The sequence below is a fragment of the Dermacentor albipictus genome, chromosome 10, assembly GCF_038994185.2.
Source record: "Dermacentor albipictus isolate Rhodes 1998 colony chromosome 10, USDA_Dalb.pri_finalv2, whole genome shotgun sequence".
Lineage (NCBI taxonomy): Eukaryota > Metazoa > Arthropoda > Arachnida > Ixodida > Ixodidae > Dermacentor > Dermacentor albipictus.
In genome coordinates, this window is record NC_091830.1 from 46,195,911 (window position 1) to 46,218,058 (window position 22,148).

A 22,148-nucleotide genomic window follows, 5' to 3' on the forward strand; every position below is an offset into this window, starting at 1 on the left:
TTCTTTCAAAGCTGTATCATCATATCATCCTTCAAGGCATCATTTGTAGTCTCTCTCGGAAAATGCCCTATCCTACTGTTGGTGTGAACACTGTTGGTAGCCTCAGAAGTTCGGTTGGGCACATAGTATTTCCGAAAGATATGGAAATGAAAAACCCGCCGTGGTTGCTCAGTGGCTATGGTGTTGGGCTGCTGATCACGAGGTCGCTGGATCGAATCTCGGCCATGGCGGCCGCATTTCGATGGGGGCGAAATGCGAAAACACCCGTGTACTTAGATTTAGGTGCACGTTACAGAACCCCAGGTGGTCGAAATTTCCGGAGTCCTCCACTACGGCGTGCCTCACAATCAGAAAGTGGTTTTGGCACGTAAAACCCCATAATTTATTTATTTATATTTATGGAAATGAGAATTAAGGAGGAACTGGGTTTACATTGTTTTCATGTGTCATCCTGTGGCCTGTCCCTTTCTTTGCATTTGCGCTGTAATATCCTATCGTAATCCAGAACTGACTAGCACCTCAAGATGTTCTTGGTAAACAGTGGACGAACAAGTGAAGTATCGCCTCGGAGGCTTTCCTTGTCCACGCACTGCTGATCATTTCAAGTTTTCACATTCCTCTGGCTCCCTCGGTCGTGTTTGGATATGTACTCGTCTTACATTCTGCCTTATGCTTTGCAGATGTGCTACTAGCCACTGACGCCAGGCAAGATGAGGCTTGGCTCGAGAAGGCGGATGTGGTTCCGGGCGTGGTGGCTCACGTGGTGCCTTGTGGCACTTGTGGCCCTTGCCGGTCTTGTCAGCGGGGACGGTGGGGACGGCCCCACTTCTGCAAAGGCTCGCTCTGACGATGACTCTGAGAGCAACAGTGAGAAGGAGACAAAGTTGCAGGTAGGTTCCATGCAGGTGGCATTTATCAGTAGCTGCATAGCTTACAGTTTTGGCTGAATGACTTAATATGTACCATCAGCATAAGTTAAAACATGAACAGGGGGAATAATCGGGAGGGGTCCACGCAAGAGGAAGGAAATATCGACAAGGTGATTACGTAGACTCCTCCTCCTTGTGTCGTCCTCTGTCCAATGTATTTACATTCTGTGTGCAAAACGTTAGTCGACATTACTTCTGTCAAGCAATGTCTTGCACGTGACGTTCGTTGCAATAGACGTTAGCGGCAAGCCAGAACTCTGTCTGTGTTGCCTTGTCCCGTTCTTTAGTTAGTTCCTGCAGGGAAGAAAAGCTTGAGAATGCAAGTGCTAGCTTCACATAAAAGCATGTTAAGTTGCAACTCAAATGTTTTCTTTTAAGCAAGAAATAATAATGCTATAATACATTGTTTGGCTGACAAAGTCAGAAGTGCATAGCATGTTGGCTTGAAAGTGAGCACTTAGGTTTATGTGCACGTTAAAGAACCCCAGGTGATCCATATTTTCGGAGTCCCTCACTACGGTGTGCCTCATAATCGGATCATGGCTTTAGCATGTAAAACCCCATAATTCAGCTTTAATTTCATTTTTTGAAAGTGACGATTCGCTCCATCATGCTCCGCTTTCCCAGGCACCTGTTTCCGAAGTCCTCCTCCCAGCACTACCAAGGACAAGCACAGGTCAAGATGATGACAAGGAGCCGTTGAGTCGGGAAGCTTCAGACTCCAGCAGCAGTAACAACCGATTTGAGCCAATGCCTGCCGCACGAACAGCAGAGATGTCCGACCGGGACACATCCAATGAACAGATGCAAAAACTGGAGGTATGCACCTGAGTTTGGTCGTGCGCTCATCTTTTCATGTCTCAAGTCCACCGTGTTAAGGAGACCCTGCAACACTGATTATAAATAAGGGATCAATGTTGTGAGTAAATACTGAGTAAAAAGTACTGGTACATGCAGTGTGGATACTCCTCTACAAACCACACCTACTGCTAACGGCCGTTGTCACATTGTGTGATGCGTACACATTGACTTAGGCACGGCACATATCCCTTTCTGGTTCATTGACTCCTGTAGGAATTGTAACTCTTCAGAATAAGTATCTGACATCAGGAAACAAATGCAGTTAAACATCAATTTGATCAACACAAATACAGTCTCATTTTTCGGACTCCCTAAGGACCACAAAAACATCAGAAAGATTTGGCAACCCGAAAAAACAACAACAAATGCATGCCTTAAAGGAGTACTGACACAAAAATTTGAAGTCGAGATAACTTGTGAGATCGATTTAGTTGGTCACACACACATGGTCTATAAAATATCAGCGGCGAATATCGCTTAGAACATATTTAAAATCAATTTTAATGTATGTGCACGCAGCCAACCGCAAAACAGAGCACCTCGCGACATTCACATCAAGCGGGATTCTAAATAGCCGAGAAAACGCTACGTCATGTAGCTACGTCACAAATTTTCGTTAGCTGCCATGCGGCTTACATGTGCTCTTCTCCTCTGTTGTTGCTTGTTCTAGCTGTTGTACTTGTAGTGGAACGCTCTCCGTGTCGCTGCAACTGCAGTTTTCGTCGTGTCCAGCGGGATATTTCCCACACTATCAGCTTGACTGCGTTCAACGCCGATTTGTTGTCTTACCATTGATCGTGGCCGATGTGAGGGTTTTGTTGAGGTTCGTCCTCGCCATCGCCAGCCGCAATATCTGAGTCGCTAAGTGATTGGCCACGTCTAAAGCGCGAGACACATGGTGCAATTTTCCGTGCGATCTGTCGTACGGCGCGTCGTGTGCGACTTGCCGCATGCAGCGATTCGAAACGCGGGGTACGAATGAGCGAGCGGCGGGTAGCTCCACCAAGAACCGGCGCCCCTGCGTGGAAGTTTGGAATGCTGCTTAACTTCGAACAGAAAGTGAAAGCAACCATATTTGCACAGCTAACTTGTTTGAAATAAACGATGACAATATAAACACGTCTATGCGAGCACTGTAGACGTGTTTCCGCAAGGCCGCGTTAGCAGTATCGGATCCGTTGACAACCGCCGATGGCCAAGAGCCGGCAGGCATAGCTAGCTGGGCCATCGAATCCGACACCGGCTTCGCTTGTGACACGATCGCTTGCAGCTTGTATAACGAAGCGCATATGTTTGTCGGCACAGCGTGTACACAGTTATGTCACGCTTAAATTGCAGCACATTTGATTTCATTGGCGCCGACAGAAGCGAATGAGCATGCCAGGCGAGCTTGCGATCGCTGGGAGACGATGTAGGCCTAGCTCGCCGGCCGTCTATCCGGTGCCGAGGGTCCTTGCGATGCGTCCGCAGCTCGTAATAAAGCGCCAAAATTTGTCAGCACAATCAATGCCTGAACATTTATATCTCTCTTAAGTGAAAATACGGTTAGTTTTCCCGGTGCCATTAGTAGCGATGAGTAAACGCGCCAGTCAGACGAGCCGCTTCGTATACAGACGATTGCTGGCGCGTCTGCGCTGACCGTGTCCGAGTAGAAATTACGCCAACGATTTACTATTTTGCACAACGTTTTATAGCCCGCACTCCTTCGAGGTCACTTTATTCTAGAAGTTATTTTGTGTCAGAAACAAATTGTAGCCGATTTATGTGCCGCCGTCAGCGGCGGAAAAGGCCCGCGTTTCGACCAGGAATAGAAAAAAAAAAACATGATCGGAGCGGCGAGGCGCCCGCTCGCTGGCCCCGCCCCTCCGGGTCTACCACGTGGCCATGACGTTCACGCTACAGGCGCTGTCATTGGCTGCGGTCGTCCGACCAATGCGCCAGTCGCACGACAATATTCAGCAAGTTGGTCGTGCACACTGGCTGCGCATCAGAGCATACGTCATGGCTTTTTTCAAACACGTGACCACTTTGTTTACAATCCCGTTTCTCCCGTCTCGTTGCTCTCTGGAACCGAAACTACGGCTGGTCGCTACAAAAAAGACTGCAAATAATTACCTGTAGTGCTCTGAAGTAAATGTGGTTTGTGCCGTGATTACTGGGTCATTAACTACTTATTCAAGCAGAAAAAACCACGTGGATTTTTTTTGTGTCAGTACTCCTTTAAGGTGCCCTCAAGGGCTCATATCGCCACAGTTGCATCTGAAGTAGCTTTAAAGGCCTGCCAGCACAATTATTGGGCACCTTGGTGCTCATACTGTCACAAGAGACGGCCGGTGAGCATGGCTATATTTAAGGAACAGATTTTATAGCATGTGACAGTGACCCCTTATGCTTCACTGCAGTACGTTGTGCATGCTTGACCATTTATCACAGCTGTATTGCGGCGAAGCTGACTTTCGGAAACCGGCATTATGCAGTGGTTTAGGCATCTGTGCTCATACTAGGACAGGAGATGACAGGTGCGTCTGTGTATAATTAAGGAACACATTTTATGTTCAGTGACAGTGGCCCCCTTTGCACTCTTGGTATACTTGACCGCATAACACCGCTGTATAGCGGCGAAGCTGACTTTCCAAAACCGACATTATGCATCGCTTTAGACACTTGCTGTGCTCTCCACGCTTAACACCATCAGTGAGAATGACGGAGGAGGAGTCGGCACCATTGCTGACAGCGGCGAACCCTTTCATTGAAAAACACTGCACTGAACACGGGAAGTTTGATAGTCAACATCGAAGCAGCTAGGCCTAACAAAAGCACAAAACTACTACTGCGGCTCCCAGCAGATCGATGTGCTAGGTGGCTAGTTTGAGGCTGTAAGATAAAAATGGCAGTGGTGGTAATTTCAGGATGTCGTTTTGCACCTGCAGTCAGTGCAAGAAAAATCCGAAAATTCAAATGGCGAAAAGTTTCAGCGTTCAAAATTTCTGACGTCCTTATATACATTAGCTCTACGGAGTATGCGGTGGTGCCGTAAAGGCATCCAAATAATTAGGCATGTTTGAAAACCTGTTGTTGACTGTATAATGAAATTCTCCAAATAACGAAGTGTTGCACTTTTTGTAACTTTTTGTCCATAGAACACCATGTCAATCTGAATATAATGAAGTGTATTTATGCATGATTTGAATATAAAATATTTCACTGCCACCTGTGATGGCATATTGAGGCAATAAACGGAAATGGCTGCAGACACTGATTGTCAAATGGTTGAATTACATGCAGCCGCTTGTGAATGCGCCTCTCAAGTCGCACACCACATGGCGGGGGGCGGCGGCCAAAATGTAGCAGCAAGACCTTCTTGCAATCATATTCCATATAAAGTCCAAGCATGATACGATTTTAGCATCCCTTATCCTGTGGGTGCGAAAGAAGGCTTGCAAGGGTAAGCTGAGAAATATGGTACAGGGGGTAGCGAGCCTAGAATAACGTGATCAAGTGCGCTAAGAGGGCAGAGCAGGGGTGTGTGCCTCTCCTCCTCAAGCCCAGCCATAGCTGTGCAGGGCTATCAGCCCGGCCCATGGGCACTGTCTTAGGTGTAATCTGCAGTTGGTGTAAAGGCTGGGCCAAGTCGACATGGCTGTGACTGTATGCAGTGGCGTAGCTAGTTCGTCTCTTCCGTCACCCCCCCCCCCCCCGGGTGTAGCAGGCAGAAAGAGGAGTGTCTGCAGATGTATATGACCCTCTCCCTCCCCCTCCCACTGGCCCCTTGCACCCGGGGCCCACGGCCTCCCGGCCCCCCTACTTGCTACGCCACTGGCTGTATATGCACTGTCTTCCCGCTCGTTTAGTGCTGGAGGTCATGTAATCTTTATTTTCAGGGTGCCTCGAAGCAAGAGACATTTGAAGCATTTGCTCCCCTCTGCTTGTACTATTAATAATAATAGGGAGTTTTAGATTAGGGGGACGCAAGGCCATCTTCCATGTTTTTAAATTTCATGGCCGCGTGCTTCATGATGCGTTACGAAATCTTTGCAGAGGAAGGAAGGTGAGATGTTGTCGACGGCAGACGACACTGCTGCAGAGCGAAAAACAGACGAGAAGCCCGCGGAGGACCAGGCACTGCCTCCTGCGAAAGGCGATGCTGAATTGGATGCTGCTGCTGCTGCTGCTGATGATGACACGCCTTCCACAAAAGCCACCAGCGTCCCAAAATCGCCACCTGAGCCAGCCCCCAGAGAACTGACCGAAGAGGAGAAGAGAGGTGTTTTCTTTTTTTCTGGTTGTCTTTCACGGCTGCGCAGTTTAACTCTATTCAAAGACTGCTTTCTGTGACAATGGAGGGAAAGCTACTGAAGCAAAGCATGTGCAAGCAAAAATGCGTTTCAAAAGAAGTCCTACATTCTCGTGCACGTTAACTTGAACTGGGGAAGAGAAAACACACATATTTTATTTACACCACCAAAAGTAAGGCAATACGTCGCCGAGTCTTAAACTTGCTGTCTTTTCTGCTTTTCTCTTCTGCAGTTAGGCAAATGCGAAACAGTCGCATGCGGAAGCTGCGCCGAGCCCAGTATATGTTTCAAGAAGCCAAAAGTGTCATCAAATGCTGCCAAACTGTTTGTCTCACTAACGCGTCTGCAGGTGCCACCCCCTTTAGTGTTGCCTTCATTCCCACGCAGAGTTATCTCCGAGTGTAGGGAAAGAGTGTCCGATACAACTTAGCTTGCCCTGCTAGTCTGTTATAGCCCTAGCCTAGCTTTTCAGCCATATTTGCAGACGCACTCAGAATGGCTACGGTCAGCCGTGTCCTTTGGGAAGTGCTCAGCAGAATGTTTTGCGTCGCCAGTGCATTTGGATCCAGTGCTAAACGCTGTGAAAATCCACCGTACTGGTTGGCATTCCTGCCAGTTATCCCGAATTTTTCAGAGTTTACGAAGTTTGCCTCGCTCTGCAATTTTACAAATGTTGTGTCAAGTGTTACGTAAAATGAATTGTGTTTGCAAGAAAGGTTTTAAAGGTATTGAAAGGATGCGGTGGCTCAGTATAGCAAAAGCTGCATGCAAAAAAGTAATTGTGATATAGTAGCTGTGCCACCCTGACCATATGAAGGCAAGATTATTTAGTTGTGTTGATTAATATCTTTCTGGTTTTGTTCTTGGTATACATTTCATGAATTTTTCAATAAGCATCAAGTGGAAGTTGGCACTTTCGCTTCTGTTTTTTTTCCCATAGCTCGCTCTTGCAAGTTTTAAACTGTGCCTTAGAGCAGTGGTCTTCGTAGCTTATCGTGGTCTGTAACTACTGCTTCTCTTTCCCTCATAGCAAACAGCCTCTACGAAGCGGCAAAGGCATTGCTGAACTCAACAGACTCCGACAGGAAAAAGTAAGCAGGCATAATGTGGTTTCTGGTTTTTGATGCATGTTATATCCAGATGATGGTTATATACAGGGGGAAAAACATTAGGGAGTCTTAAGCCCGATTTTTGTTTGTCGCAGTCATATGAAAGTAACACTGTACAGAACGCAGTAACCAAGCAAAGCATAGGGTAATACTTATTTAAATGTAGAAATGAAGTAAATGGAGCTGAAAGTGAATGAAAAGCAACTTGTCGTAGGTGGGATCCGCAGGTGGGCAAGACATATGCAGGCATATTAGAGTGGGTGTTTGAGATTCACACCTGAAATATGTAAATGGACCAACGAAATTGATCGCATTATCTGGTAGGTCAAATTAAACAAGATGCAGAAGAAAGTGCCAAAACACACCACTGATTCATTTGGCAGCTGTTACCCTATCCTAGCATGCCCCCAAATCAAACGCGCTCTTGCTTTCCTTGGGTCCAAAGCAGAAAACTAACATAGATATGATATTAAAGCTTCTAAACCTAGAAGAAACTTAACGCGCACCCGAATTTTTTAATATGGCAGCCGGTTTCTTAAAGTCAGCTTTGCTGTAGCACAGTCATGCTATGCGGTAAAGCGTACAAATGCCACAAAGGCAGTTTTGGTTTCGTATCCGACTGCAGTGCATAGGCTATTTTCGCCCAATTTCCTTGGAAAAGAAAAGTTGCCCACAAGCATTGGGTAAATACCGTAATCAGACATTGTGAACTACCGTTATTGCTTGAAAAATCTTCATAGAGCAGGCCAGAAATGGCTGTTTTTGATGGGAGATGACGTGTGTTCAAAGCATTCACTGATCATTAACTCTGCTGAGACAGACAATGCCACTAAAGGGGTCATCATTGGGGTCGCCATATGGGTCAGGCACTTGCTTTCTGGCTGGTCAAGTTTGAATTATCCAGCAAATCCCAATTTTAGGATCGAAATAATCAACGCTTAGGCCTATTCAAGTGCACGGGTGCCGACTGTGACCTTCATTCAGTATCAAATTAACCAGAGTCAAATTAACTGAGGTCTACTCTGTAAGTACAGACGTGAGAAACATGTTTGAGACAAAATTCATGCAGAGCCACGCATCTTACTATTACGTCTGCAGTGGACTGCGATGTGCAGCTGCGGACCGGTTACACAAAATAACAGTGCTTCAACTAAACAAGGAAAAATAAAAAAAAACGCAGAAACGAGGGCAGTATGTTACAAGACAGTGTAAATTTTTCTTTTCACTGGTGCATAAAACATGCTCTGACTGCGCCACAGAGCCTACGAACTCTTGGAGGAAGCGGCAGACCTTGGTCATGCAGCGTCCCAGGAATCCATTGGCGAGGCGTACCTGTTTGGCGAAGGGGTCTCTCAGAATGTCACCAAGGCTCGGCTCTACTTCGAGGCCCTGGCTTCGGTGGGCTCGCCGGCGGGTCAGATGTACCTTGGCTTCATCTATGCCATCGGCTTGGGGGTCAACTCGAGCCAGGCCAAGGCGCTTGTGTACTATACCTTTGGGGCCCTGGGTGGTAACCCATTTGCCCAGATGGCCCTGGGTTACCGGTACTGGTTCGGCACCAGCGTGCCCACGAGCTGTGAGGCATCACTGACCTACTATCGGAAGGTGGCCACAGTTGGTAAGTTGCGCGTGCTTTAGCGTTTAGCCTATGTGTACTCCGTCTTGTACTTGGCAGTCAGTGCTGCAGAAGCTTGGCAAATAGTGCAGTCCTAGAAGTCTCACTCTGTCCATTACGCAGCGCAGTTGTTTTTGACTAGATGCGTTTTCTACGCAGTAACTACCTTTATATATTAAAGCTACAGCTTGTGGATGCAAGTTTGCATCCAATCATATATTACTTGATCATATTTGTGCTTCTAGTGGGTAGCATACAGTGAAACCTCGTTACCACAGACACCACATTAACGAGTTTTTCAGAATAACGATCTTTTTTGGAAATCTCCTGCTGACTGCTTATAGTTTCAGTGTAAATATATTTCAGTAGTACAAACTTCAGAACACCGAACTTTTCAGAACAATCGTTATTCAGTTTTCGTGTCATGTTAACACTTCACCACTGCGAATTAATATTCCAAAATCTGGGAGTTCTTAGGTTTGTTACTTCAGCCAGAACAATAGGCTAGCAGACGACAAGGTGCAAAAAGCGGACAAGAGGGAACTTTCTTTTTTCCCTAGTGCAGAGGCTACGAGGCATCAGGTTTCCCTAGTGCATGCTCCTCCCAGACAAGTGTCGCCTAGCAATAGAGGCACATCTATTCCTTCTTTCGCCCTTCTTTCTGCCACGCCTCTTCTTTCTTACGCGCTTCTTTTTGCAGCTGTACCAGCTACACATGGGGACAAATGTAACCTCCACACTCGCGGATATGCCACAGGGTCTCACTTCTCAGACGATGTCAAAGCTACGTGCTTCGAAATAGTGCAGGTGTCCACCTCAAATGAAGCAGTTGTGGTGTCCAGTGCAAGGAGTGTGAAAACCAAACAAACAAAAAGAAACATATCATTTTGAATTCGATATAGAGCTTCCTCTTTGTCAGTGAATTTCTCAGTGTCAGTGTCTCTTTGCACATGCCAACTCCTCTCTTACTACAGTCCACTCTCCTTAGAAGGTGTCTTGATAATCCAACAAAAGAATGTTCATTTTATTCAAAGTCCGTAATATTCAAAACACCTTACTTTCTCCCGAAACACCAACTTTCGTCCCGATGTCTAACAACATAATTGCTAAGAGTGAGTGACGAATTTTCAAAGTAAGAAACAAAAAAGTTGCAGTTTCGCCCGAATGGTGAAGTGCCGACTGTGATAGCAAATTTAAGCAAGGTAAGCGTGGCAGCAGCGGCGAGCAAATTGACCTTCGTGCTGTCTCTCGCTTGAACGTGGACTAAATCTTGAAAGCACAGCACATATGAAGCTACCGGCACTGGGCGCACTTTGTGCACATCACACATCGCTTTCAAGATATGGCGGCCGCACTGTAAGCACCAGCCACCGGAATAGGACCCCCCTTCTTTCTCGCCTATCCCCCCCCCTCCCCCCGAGCCTCATGCGCGAAAGAAGTCTGAACATTTCCACCCCGCCTTCCTCCCTCGTGTCCGCGATATTGAGTCGCGATCGTCGGCTGGCCCTCGCAAGTCAGTCGTCAACCCGTGTCGACACGGCAAAAGTATGTTTTATACGCGCGATTTTGAAAAGTATGCTAATTTTGTCCGCTGTAGCCGATAGTTCATTCTAGCGCTGCCCATTAAAAGCAAATTTTGTTGCATCAATAAAATAGGTAGAACAAACTAAGGCTGTGATATGGTCTGTTATATCCAAAAGTCTGTTGTACACGTGTCCGTTGTAACGAGCGCAGACTGTATACGGTGCCTCGACGGTACGTGGCGGCGGAATCAATGGAAAATAGCAACAGCGCAGGCCAATAGCGAGCAATGTTTTCGTGGATAGCTCATACAGTGGCATCTGATGAACTGGCGGCCAAGATGGTTAATTTGGGGGCTTTAAATATAACAACCTTTCAGAATAATGAACAATTTGCCGCAGTCCCCTGAAGTTTGTTACGTTGAGATTTCACTGTCCTGTGTTTTGGTTGCGAGTGCAAGGGATACGCTGTGATCGCTGGCCACAGAAACTTGTTACTCCACTCATTTTGTGGTAAATAGGTTCAGATCTCCGACACCTTTCATGTAATAAATTGGTGTTTTATTGACATGCAAAAGCACGAGACGTAATCTTACGTTTAGTCATATGGCACATACCCACTTTCTTTCTTTCATGTGCAACGCACTATTTGTTGGCCGCAGATGCATACAGCTAGCCTTTGCAGCATTTCCATATGTATGAAACTGAGTATGGGCTAAAGCATCATAGTTTTTCTTGTCCACAGTCATGCAAGTAGGAGCTTTGAAGGAATACCACACCAGTTTAAACTGATTTAGTGTTGCATCATAATGTCTCCCAAACATGCACTATTGTGGCATGAGGATTTGTCCAATGCTTTCCTTAAATCAATTGTTTGTATTCCGTCCCCTCTTGTTATATCCAGTGGAGCACGATGTCAACAAGGGTGGCTCAACTGTGATTCAACGAATTCGACTTTTAGATGAGATTGAAAACCCCGGCTCATCGTCGGGACTCATCGATGACGACCTGATCCAGTACTACCAGTTCCTCGCCGATAAAGGAGATGTGCAGGCTCAAGTATGTGTTCACATCAAGGTTCCTATCTTATGCTTACTGTCTCAAATGTTAATGTCGAATCGATGCTGGCAACCTAACCAAATCTGGACTGCTCTCCTGCTTCCCGAGTTGGGTGCTTTGAGGAGCTTTAACCATTTCAAATGTGCTCTGACTAATGTGACCTTGTAATGTTTTGATTAAGCTAAGAACTTTTGTTTTTTAGATCGCATTGGAACCATTGCTTATTATAGAAACCCATCTACACTTCATATTTTCAAATTAGGTCAACGGAAATCTAATGGAGAAAGTTCAAGAGAGAGAAAAAAATTGTATCCATTCAACATTAGCATAAAGCTACAAGGGAAACCCATGTAGGTTTCTCGGACAAAGCTTTACAGTTGAAGAAAAATTTGTTCTTGTATTTGGATTGAACCTGGGAACAATGTCTTTTCAACTCAACCTTTTGAGTTAGCCAGGAACCTTTCTGAGAAACCTGCGTTAAGTTTCCTTTGTTGCTGTGTTATACTCTTGGCTAAAACTCAATTCTTTCCTTTTTCCTTTTTGTTCTACATTTAAATTTGAACTTGAGCTCTATAGCCTTCAAGATTGGGAGGCACACGCTATCACAATAGAGTGCATGCCATCATTCTGTCTTGGAGGCTATGCCTGCTTTTCCTTAGCTGACAAAGCTCTCCAGGGGATGGCACTGTTTTATTTTTCTTTCTTTCAGTCGGCACTGTCGTCATAATCACTTAATGCAGGATCACTTAATCATTAATCACTTAATGCCCTTGACTGCCCTTGAGAACGAAATACCCTGACAGTGTGCCCGTTTTTCCACAATTTCGGCACCGTGCGTCCCTGAGATGACAGAAACATTGTTCATGTGGCCCACCGCAACTAGTGCGGAATCCACCCTGCAGTCCATCTTGGTCCTCCCGTGTATCGACAATACCTCGCAAACGTAGAACGTCCTCCTCCGTAGCATCCTGCTCTTTGGCATTGACCCCTATCGTTCTTTGGTGCACTGGCTCCATTTGCATTGTGGCAGTGCTAGAGCAGGGCAGAAGGTCAACTTTCTGATCCACAACTTCTGCCGCGATGGCCTCATTCAAGGTGCTAACAGTCGCCTCTTCAACTTATCGTTGTATAGGCCGAACACGAAACGGTCCCGCAATGCTGTGTTGAGGGCCGTAAAATTGCAGTGCTGCACTGTGCTCCAGAGGGCTGCTAGGTAACCAGCAGCCGACTCCCCCAGGGCCTGGATTCAGTTATGAAAATTGCCAGTTCGCCTTGCCAGTTCGGGTGGTTTTGGGGCAAGGTGCTCTTGCAGGGCAGACAGTATCATTGAGAGCGTGGTGTTCAACTGTGCCGGCACCACGAGGCCCTTGGCTAGCTGGAATGTCGCGCAACCGCATCGGCTCAGGAAAGTGCATGCTTTTCGGCGTTTCCTATGTCGTGGGCTTCCAAAAAGAACATGAATCGTCGAGTGTAGACCTCCCAGTCCTCCGGCCGAGATAGATCGAATGGCTCAAAATAGCCTTCTGTGGTGGCGCCAATCAGACTTTCCGCTGGGGAATTATTGTCCTTTTCCTTCAGTTAGCCCTGACTGTGAATCTGCGACGATGAACTCCCGGCGACAGTGTTCTGTTATCTAGACACCCATCCCCACCCTTGTCGCCAGTGTTGTATCGCGGAAGCGACGCCACACTGACACGCAGTTCGACTCAACTGAAGAAGGTACAGCCGCTTGCTGTGGCTGCTCTTTGTTCATTTTTGTGTTGTCATAGCTGGAACGAGGCAAAGTTGCCATCATCATAAACTACAGTCACAGCATGCAAGCGGCCGAAGCATGTAAACATAACAGCAGAGTTTCCCTCGTAGTCGAGTTTGAACAGAAGCAGAAGCTACACTTGTGCGGCGTGCACTGAGTGTGCACTGAGTGTGCACTGAATGCTCCCGCAGGTGGGCCTGGGCCAGCTGCACTACCAGGGTGGCCGGGGTGTGGAGCAGGACCACTCGCGTGCCCTGGGATACTTCACACAGGCAGCCAACACGGGCAATGCCAATGCCATGGCCTTCCTGGGCAAGATGTTCCTCGAGGGGGGCTCGGTCGTGCCCCAGAGCAACGAGACTGCCTTCAAGTACTTCTCCATGGCTGCCGAGAAGGTTAGTGGGTTACGGGGGCCCGTTGAAACCCCTAAAGGACTCCTACGGGGTTAGCATTCTTCGCGAGTGTCACCGAATTTGCAGCACGTTTTTGTCTGTATCTAACCTCTTTCATGCCAACTTGAGTCACTGGTATGTGCTGCTCTTCAATGACAAGGTAAAAATTTGTTAAAGTTTCTCTGGTGGTGGGCGGAATTGAACCCGCATTACTTACAGGGTGTTTCTACTAAGACATTAAGTAATAATTAAAAGTAGCCATTTTGAAATATAAGATGGCTCCTTTGGAGACATGCCATCAGTGGTGGCGACCATGGGGTGATGGTATTACATAGTTAGTTGCTAATTAACAAAAATACATGAATTAACTTTAAAACAGTTTCAGCAGGCTCATCCGGAAGATCTCTATACAAGCAATATCAACTTTCAGGCCTGAAAAAATGCAATTACCCTTGGAACTGTAGCACGACAAATTTCGGCTATCGGAGCACATGAAACCGAAATTGGGAGGCTGCAGCGAGCGCAAAGCTGCACTTCTCGAGGCGACCTGCTCATGTGAGCATTTGGAAATTTAGACGCAAAATAGCGTGATAAATAACATCTAGAGAATAATGTTTGAAGCTTCAAGCTCAAAGATGAGACACATCCGTGCATTAACCACCGCTCCAAAGGTATATGAACAGTAGCAGTGTGAAAATTCCAAACTAGCAAAGACACATTAGAAATGGTACAAAGGCAAGGATGAGATCGCTGTAGTAAATTTTTTTAGGAAATTATATGCTGTGAACTACAAGATGCCATCCTCCGTGTGGTCCACTGCCTATGATACAGTCAACTTTGATTAATTTGACCCTGATTGGGCAGTTGAAATCGATCTATTTATCCGGCGGGTCGAATTCGCTAAAACGCACCGCAGATTCATTTGGCAATATTTGCCCTATCCTAACACGTGCCTGAATCAAACGCGTACCCACTTTTTATGTGGCCAAAGTTGAAAGGTGACATACAAATGACATAAAAGCCCCTAAGCAAAGTAGGAATCTAAGTTACGCATACCCTATTTTTTAGCAAGAAATATTGGCAAGGGTCCAAAATGTGTTGCAAATTGGCAGCCGGTTTTCTAAAGTTAGCTTCACCACATAACACATTTGTGTTATGCGGTAAAGCATAGGAAAGCCGCGGAAGCGATTTTAGTTTTGTATCTGAGTGCAACGTGTACGCAATTATCGGCCCGATTTTTTTTTTTAAGGAACGCGTTAGAATAATGTAAATATTGTAATGAAACATTGTGAGCTACAATTGTCGCATGAAGATATTCCTAGGGCCGGTGGTAATTGTACGTGTCCAACTAGAGAGGACGTGAACTCACTGTCCGCTAAGCTCCACTGAAACAGACACTGCCACTAAAGAGCTCGTTATTGGGGTCACCATAGGGGTCAGGCGCGCCGGTCAAGCTTGAATTATCCGGCAAAGAGGGATTGATTTAACCATCGTCGAACGGAAGTCTACTGTATTCCTCATTTTCTTGAATGACTTCGCAGATGGGATGGTGGCCGATGTCTTGACTAACCAATTCATGGTGCAGTACATGCATGCCTCCAGAATGTCAAAAACATGTAATGTGCCTGTGTTACCCTAGGTCTAGCATGTGAAGTAACTTTCTTGAATTAGCTTCCTTTTTTTATAAAAGCAGTGCACCATCGTTGCCGACCAATGCAAAAACTAGTTCTGTCACCATCTTGCAATGGCATTGACTCCTGGGATGGTAGGCTGTCACCAACGGTGACAATGTGATTTTCTATCCGTTGAGTCATGCTCAAAGAATATCATGCAGTGGACATTAATAGCAAACACTTAAATTCTATGAAGTTAACCTCTACTGGCTTTCTTATTTTATTAATTTGGATTGCAAAATCAGAAGCCTGCTAGTACTTTGACGTTGTTTATAAAATCATGTGCACGTTAGATTTAGATGCATGTTATTTTCGTGTACTTTGAACCCACAAGGATTGGGTGCGCATTAGATTCGGGTAAACGCTGTATTATTGCAAGCTTTTGGCTGGATACTTTTACTACCCGCCGTGGTTGCTCAGTGGCTATGGTGTTGGGCTGCTGAGCATGAGGTCGCGGGATCGAATCCCGGCCGCGGCGGCCGCATTTCGATGGGGGCGAAATGCGAAAACACCCGTGTACTTAGCTTTAGGTGCACGTTAAAGAACCCCAGGTGGTCGAAATTTCCGGAGTCCTCCACTACGGCGTGCCTCATAATCAGAAAGTGGTTTTGGCACGTAAAACCGCATAATTAAAAAAAAATTAATTTAATACTTTTACTGTCGCGTACGTTCAGCTATCGCTCTGTGAGCTCCTCTACACACATGACGTGCGGAACTTTTCACGTGACTCTACAATATTTCACTTTCTTTCTCTAGGGCAATGCCGTGGGGCAAAGTGGCCTTGGTCTCATGTACCTGCATGGCAAAGGTGTAGAAAAGGTGAGTAATGTAATGATACTAAGGTAGCATTGGTAACCTTGCTGGCAGTTGCCGCAATGGCATACTAAGGTAACATTGCTGGCAGTTGCCGCACTCAAGCAAATGCAAGATTAGTAGTCTCTCTTTTCCTTTTTTTTTTAGGTAGACAGGCAAAATTTCTGTTTCGTGCAGAGCATTTAAGAAACGCTGCATTGTCTCAAGGAACGATCACAAAACCAAAAGAAAAACATATGATAGGATAAAGCACATGCGTCTTAGTTAGCAAAAAATTTGCAGCTTGGCTAATTGTGTCGCATCCATGGTGCAAGCATTGACGACGTTCTTGTTTCCAGGACTATCAGAAGGCATTCAAGTACTTCACGCTTGCCGCAAACCAAGGATGGGTTGACGGCCAGCTTCAACTGGGCAACATGTACTACAGTGAGTTTCTGTTTGTGCCGTGTCATGAGCGAGAGCAGACGACTCTCTGTTCGCAAAGAAAAAAAGAAAGGAGGGCTAGCACCTAGCTCGTGTGCGCATGGGCTGCCGTGAGGGTTAAAGGAGAGGGGCAGTCCCCATTTTTTGGTCACCACTGTGTTGGGATGTGTCTTATGACGCCCCAGAGCCCATAGACCACCGGCGGCCACAACGGCACGTCACACTTGGTGCCCAATCGTGGAGTGAATAACCTAAAAGGAAGCTTTCACTCAGGAGCTATTATCTAATGACATGGGAAAGGAGTTTTTTTTCCTGCAACAGCTGCATTTAAAGGAACTAGTTAAAAGCTAAGTAACTGTAGAAAGTGGATTTTCAGTTTATGCCATCAAAGAGGCTTCATATCATAAAAGGAGGCATGGATTGCGTCAGTTATACTTCTGCATGTATTCAGAAATGATTTGCATTTTTCTTGTTCTTTGCCACGATGAACCCGTGCACATGAACCCGTGTTTTCTTCTGGTCTTCTAGAGGATTGTAACAAATCATTTGTGTGCATAGCACCTGTGATGTCCAGCATTACGTTCACAAGTGCGTTTATTTTATTTGTCCTACACTGTGTCTTCACTGTCCAATCCTCGCCTTCACGGTCCAACCACCACAATATCAAAAGCCTTCCAGCTGTGCAAAGAAAAGCTTCGCCTTAACGTTCGGTGTGCAAGTCTTCAGTTATCAACGTCGTTCTTTCTCCTCTGATGATCTGCAGACGGGCTGGGCGTGCTGCGTGACTTCAAGATGGCCATCAAGTTCTACACACTGGCGTCCCAGTCGGGCCACGTGCTCGCCTTCTACAACCTGGCGCAGATGCATGCAACGGGCACGGGCACGGTGCGGTCGTGCAGCACTGCCGTTGAGGTGAGTGCATTCGCTACACGCGCCACCTTCAGCACCGCGAATGTTGGCAGGTACCATTCAGGCGCACTTGTCTGTGGTTTGCAGTCCCTAACGTACTTGCTGCAGCTGCGTAATCATAGAGGCAGCACAAATGGGCCAGGTACAATGTAACGTGTCAACAAGCCGTGCATATAGCCCTATAGAGTGAAACAACTTCTTTTTTTAAGGAAGGCAGCACATGTTGGCACCAATCGTGATGTGTAGATTTCTTTTTAAATTTTCGTGTACAGTAGACGTTTGTTAATTTGGCTCCTGTTAATTCAGGGTGCCCATGCATTTCTATGGACCCAGGCTTCCGGTATTTTGATCATAAAATGAACCTTTGCTGGATAATTCGAACTTAAGCAGTCGGCACGCACATGCCTGACCCCTACTGTGACCCCCCCACAGCAACACCTTTAGTGGCAGCATTTGTCTCTGGACTTTATGGGACAGTGAATGGTTTGAACACATGTCATCTCCCATCAAGAACGCCTATATTTGGCCTGCCCTAGAAGGATTTTCAAGCAATAACTACACCTTAAAATGTCCGATTACAGTATTTACCCAATTCTCACGTGCCTTTTTCTTTCTTTTTTCCCAGAGGAATTGGGCCGAAAATTACCTGCACGATCTATCAATAGCAACCAAAATCGCTTTCGCAACGATCATATGCTGTCCGCATGATACGGGTATATTGCGGCAAAGCTGACTTTAAAAAACCTGGCTGCCATTGGGCAACACATATTAGACCCTTGCCCGTTTTAGAGCACAGCTCTGTGGCGCCTGTTCCTGCGGCAGGCATCGGCACTGTCCCTCGTAACCGAGCAACGAACACAGTGAAGGATGAAAGTGAACGCCGAGCGTAGCAGCATATGAAAGACTGCAACAGCAAAGAGAGCGCAAGGAAGAAAACATTTGAAGGTGGGTGCAGCAGAACCATGAAGGGGAAAGCGGAGGAGGAAGGTATAGTGAAAGCTTGAGAAGAAAAGCGTAGTGCTGCGCAAGAAGGGCTTTGTGGCTACAATGGCTGCGAGATGGCACCAGAGTAGCAAGCATAGTCTGTATGGAGACAAAGCACTGCATGAGTGGAGGTCTGTCTGCAGTGGCTGCTGTGAACCGCGCCCACGCGTCACCCATGCGCTGCCTCTCGTGATCTCCCGATTAGTGAGGCAGTCGTGCCATACATCGCTTCGTTTACAACGTGCCGCACGAGACAGATTGTCTGTGCCAGCCAATATATTGCGAAATGGAAACACGTATACAGCTGCACTCAAATTTCACATTAGGGAGTATCTTAATCGTCGGTGAATTTTTTTTTCCTTCTTGCTAAAAATCAGATCTGAATTAGATTTCTACTTTGTTTAGGAGCTTTAGTAAATTTCTATGTCAGTTTTCTGCTTTGGATACAGAAAGGAGGCATGCATTTGATTCAAACGCCTGTTAGAATTGGGCAAATACTGCCAAATTAATCAGCGGTCTATGTCAGCACTTTTTCCTTCTGCATCTTGCTTAATTCTACCCACCCGATAAATTGATCAGTTTCATTGGTCCCATCAGGGTTGAAGCAACGAAGTCAACCGTGTTTTGTTTTCAATACTGAGTTATTTCAGTGTCACAGATTGCTGCCGTAACATTGTATACCCGTATTTACACGATTGTAAGTCGACCCCTTTTTTTAAATTTGAAACTCTGAGGTTGGGGGGTCGACTTGCAATCAAAACCAAAACATGGCCCCACCAAAAAAAAGCGATACCAACGGGAGCTACAACGTAGTTACAATTTTATGTTTGCTCTATGGCCCTACCCATATCTTTTCGCTATCCAGCGTGTTTGTTTGCTTTTCGGAAGGGTTTTTCAACGTTTTTAGAGTCTTACAGTGCATGCAATCACGTGCATGCAACACTCATGGGGGGGGGGTGAGGGGGGAGGTTTCGATAGTTGATGGAAGCGCCGCTGTTCCAATTTGTGGCGGCACCCTGAGAACGGCGGCGCTTGCGGGGAGTATCGGTAGTTCATGGAAGCGCAGACACTGCTCGCGGGTTTCTCTTTCTCTGTTTAAAGGCATTGGTATTGGTTTGACCAACTTTTTGACGCGTTCCACTTGACTGCCGGCTATGTGCTACGTGCTCCCCAGTCGTCATGAGTGCTCCAGGCCCACTAATCGTTCGGCACTCGTTCACAGCAGCATTCAAGAGGGCTGCCATCCTTCACGCCGAAGAAACAAATCACTGCACGGCGGGCCGCAATTTCGATGTTTCTAAACGGGTGGAGCGAGAGTGGCGACTGCAGCGAAGCGAAATTTTCACCCTGTGACGGCAAGTGAGAAATTTCCCACGTGCCGAAGTCTGGACGCTTTCCGGAGCTGTAGGCTAAGCTTGCGGCGTACGTCGCTGAAATGTGTGATCGGTCCCTACCATTGAAGTGCGACGTGGTCATGAAACAAGCCCGGACCTTCGCCTTAATTTTAAGGTTCTGCTCCACCATGAGTACAACGAGTGGCTGGCAGCAGAAGACTGTGAAATTACGCCAACCGGACCTGTCAAAAGAGCCTCCCTGACGGCTGCGTGTGGTTGGGTGCATTTGGCGTGGGCTGCTGTTCTGCAAAATGTCCTGGTGCGGTTGTTTGCCAAATTTGAAATTTAGCTGGACCACGACGCGCTGCGGGACTGCAGCAACGATGACGATGGCAGCACTAGTAAAGACAAGTAGCCCAGTGACCATGTCAGCTACTAATAAATTTTCCTTATTGAATGCGCCCTCGGGTATGCTCTTTTATTTTCTTTTTTCCGGTCAAGCGATATGGGGGGATCGACTTACATTCGAGTCAACTTACAATCGTGTAAATACGGTAAATTCAGCACTTCCGATAATAAAGCTTCAGTTGAAAAGCCGCTAAACCACCTCTGACAGTTTGAACACATTTTCAATAAACACACACGTGGTGAACATAGAAGCTGTCTGCTCCGTGAGAAAGCTACAAATTTGAAAAAACAATTTCATGCTCCTCTCTGGGCTCTTCCTATCCTTCCTTTCATCTATTGTATGGCAAAGAGGGGTCCTGTGCGTGATGTCACGAAGACAAATAGCTGCTGATTGGTTGGTTGACAGTGCAGCAAGAGCCAGATGTCGCAACCGTTAATGCACTGCGTGGAGTGGGTGAGAGTACATGGCATGTAGGAGGGAATGAATTATGGAGAAGGGAAGGGGGGTAGTGTAGCGAAAGAGAGCAGGAAACCATGGCCGGTGTGTAGTTGTCCGTCAAATGCATGTGATGTTGCCATTACAGCATCATTTCTTTTTAAATTTGCGGCTGAATATTTGTTTTAGAGCTATGCACAGCTGCAACTGTATCGCACATTTTTGAGCTCAGAGTGGTTTATGGGCTCAAAAAGGCAGGTTTCATCTCCGTCTCGATCATGTCCTTGTCTGCCGTTGCACTGTTCACTAACTAAGATGCATCGCTAGTTAGCCCAAGCAGCCACTCCTCTATACCCGAGTCTAATGGATACCTTCTATTGTGGCAGCAATTAAAAGCTTGAAACTGGGCTTACTGTGTTTGTTTTTCCATCCGTTTCATTATACTGCCGGCATCAAATTATCATGTCACCGTCAGGCCACCACCTCATCCTTGGTTTCATTCTCGCAATGTGGCAAAGAAAAACAAAGCTTTGCCAACCATAACCACAGATGATTGAACTCGTGCCTCTTTTGCAATGTGTATTCTGGAGCCGGATGCTCAATTACTGCGCTGTTGTGCAGCTTTGAGCCTTCGTATCTTGTGTGAAGCACAGGCACTGAGAATGTCCTGCGGTCGTGACTGGCATCCCATTTCCGTGTCCTCCCGCAGCTCTTCAAGAACGTGGCGGAGCGCGGCCGGTGGAGCGAGAAGCTGATGCAGGCGTACTCCGACTACCGGGACGGCCGAGTGGACGCCGCCCTCGTGAAGTACGCGTTCCTCGCCGAGCTCGGCTACGAGGTGGCACAGAGCAACTCGGCCTTCATCCTGGACAGGGGTGGGTGTTACTACAGTGTCTGGGATTGTAAAGTCTTTATGTGCACCTATTCTGAGTGGGCTGTTATCAAGAGCATTTGCGTGTTGTGTACTCGGAGTAGAGAAGTCCGATGAGGGGTGCAATGTGCAAAAAAACGCATGTGTACCGTGCTTCGGGCACACGTTAACGAGCCTAGGTGGTTTAGATTACCCTAGAACTCCCACATGACATTGTACTGCCAAGCCCAAGGTTGCTGTTTCAATTCTTGGAAGCCACTGCCCGTTTCCTATGTAGGCAGAATGCAGAAATGCTTGTGTGCTGCACATTAGGCTCACTTTTAAAAAGTACTGCCTCGCCTAAATTAATAAAATTTCCTTGCTATGGCATCTATCCCTGCCCATGAGTTAGTTTAGGACTTTAAAACCCGTGATTTCACTTGATTTGACTGTATGGTTGTGACATACGACAATCGTCCTTCTGTTGGGCAGGTGAGAGCAAGTACTTCCCGAGAAACGAGACCTTCGCCTGGGCTCTGCTGTTCTGGAACCGAGCTGCTACACAAGGTGAGAAGAGAGGGAAGTCCTTTATGGTAATTCGCATGCCTGCTTGCTCTTTCCCTGCAAAGCTGTAGTCGGAGAAGCCACGAAGTTCCAGCCGGTTGCCATTGATCATTCTCCTTGTATGAGCATATGTGTGTTTGTGTCCGAATCTCACACACGAGGCTGATCGCTGTCATCCTTTCTCTCTGTGGCCCGTGACACTGGTGAGCACTGTTCTAGGT

General features: G+C 46.7%; 1 protein-coding gene across 1 annotated transcript in view; it reads left to right on the plus strand.

Moving 5' to 3' along the window:
- Window positions 1-22,148, plus strand: part of LOC139050872 (protein sel-1 homolog 1-like) — a 35,331-nt gene that overhangs the window by 2,571 nt on the left and 10,612 nt on the right. Inside the window, exons 2-13 of the mRNA XM_070527673.1 lie at window positions 681-890; window positions 1,557-1,748; window positions 5,829-6,054; window positions 7,116-7,176; window positions 8,454-8,812; window positions 11,234-11,388; window positions 13,333-13,536; window positions 15,963-16,025; window positions 16,358-16,445; window positions 17,206-17,354; window positions 21,223-21,388; window positions 21,856-21,930. Of these exons, the coding sequence (XP_070383774.1) occupies window positions 711-890; window positions 1,557-1,748; window positions 5,829-6,054; window positions 7,116-7,176; window positions 8,454-8,812; window positions 11,234-11,388; window positions 13,333-13,536; window positions 15,963-16,025; window positions 16,358-16,445; window positions 17,206-17,354; window positions 21,223-21,388; window positions 21,856-21,930 (1,918 nt within the window). The 5' untranslated portion in view covers window positions 681-710. The remainder of the gene's footprint in view (window positions 1-680; window positions 891-1,556; window positions 1,749-5,828; window positions 6,055-7,115; window positions 7,177-8,453; window positions 8,813-11,233; window positions 11,389-13,332; window positions 13,537-15,962; window positions 16,026-16,357; window positions 16,446-17,205; window positions 17,355-21,222; window positions 21,389-21,855; window positions 21,931-22,148) is intronic.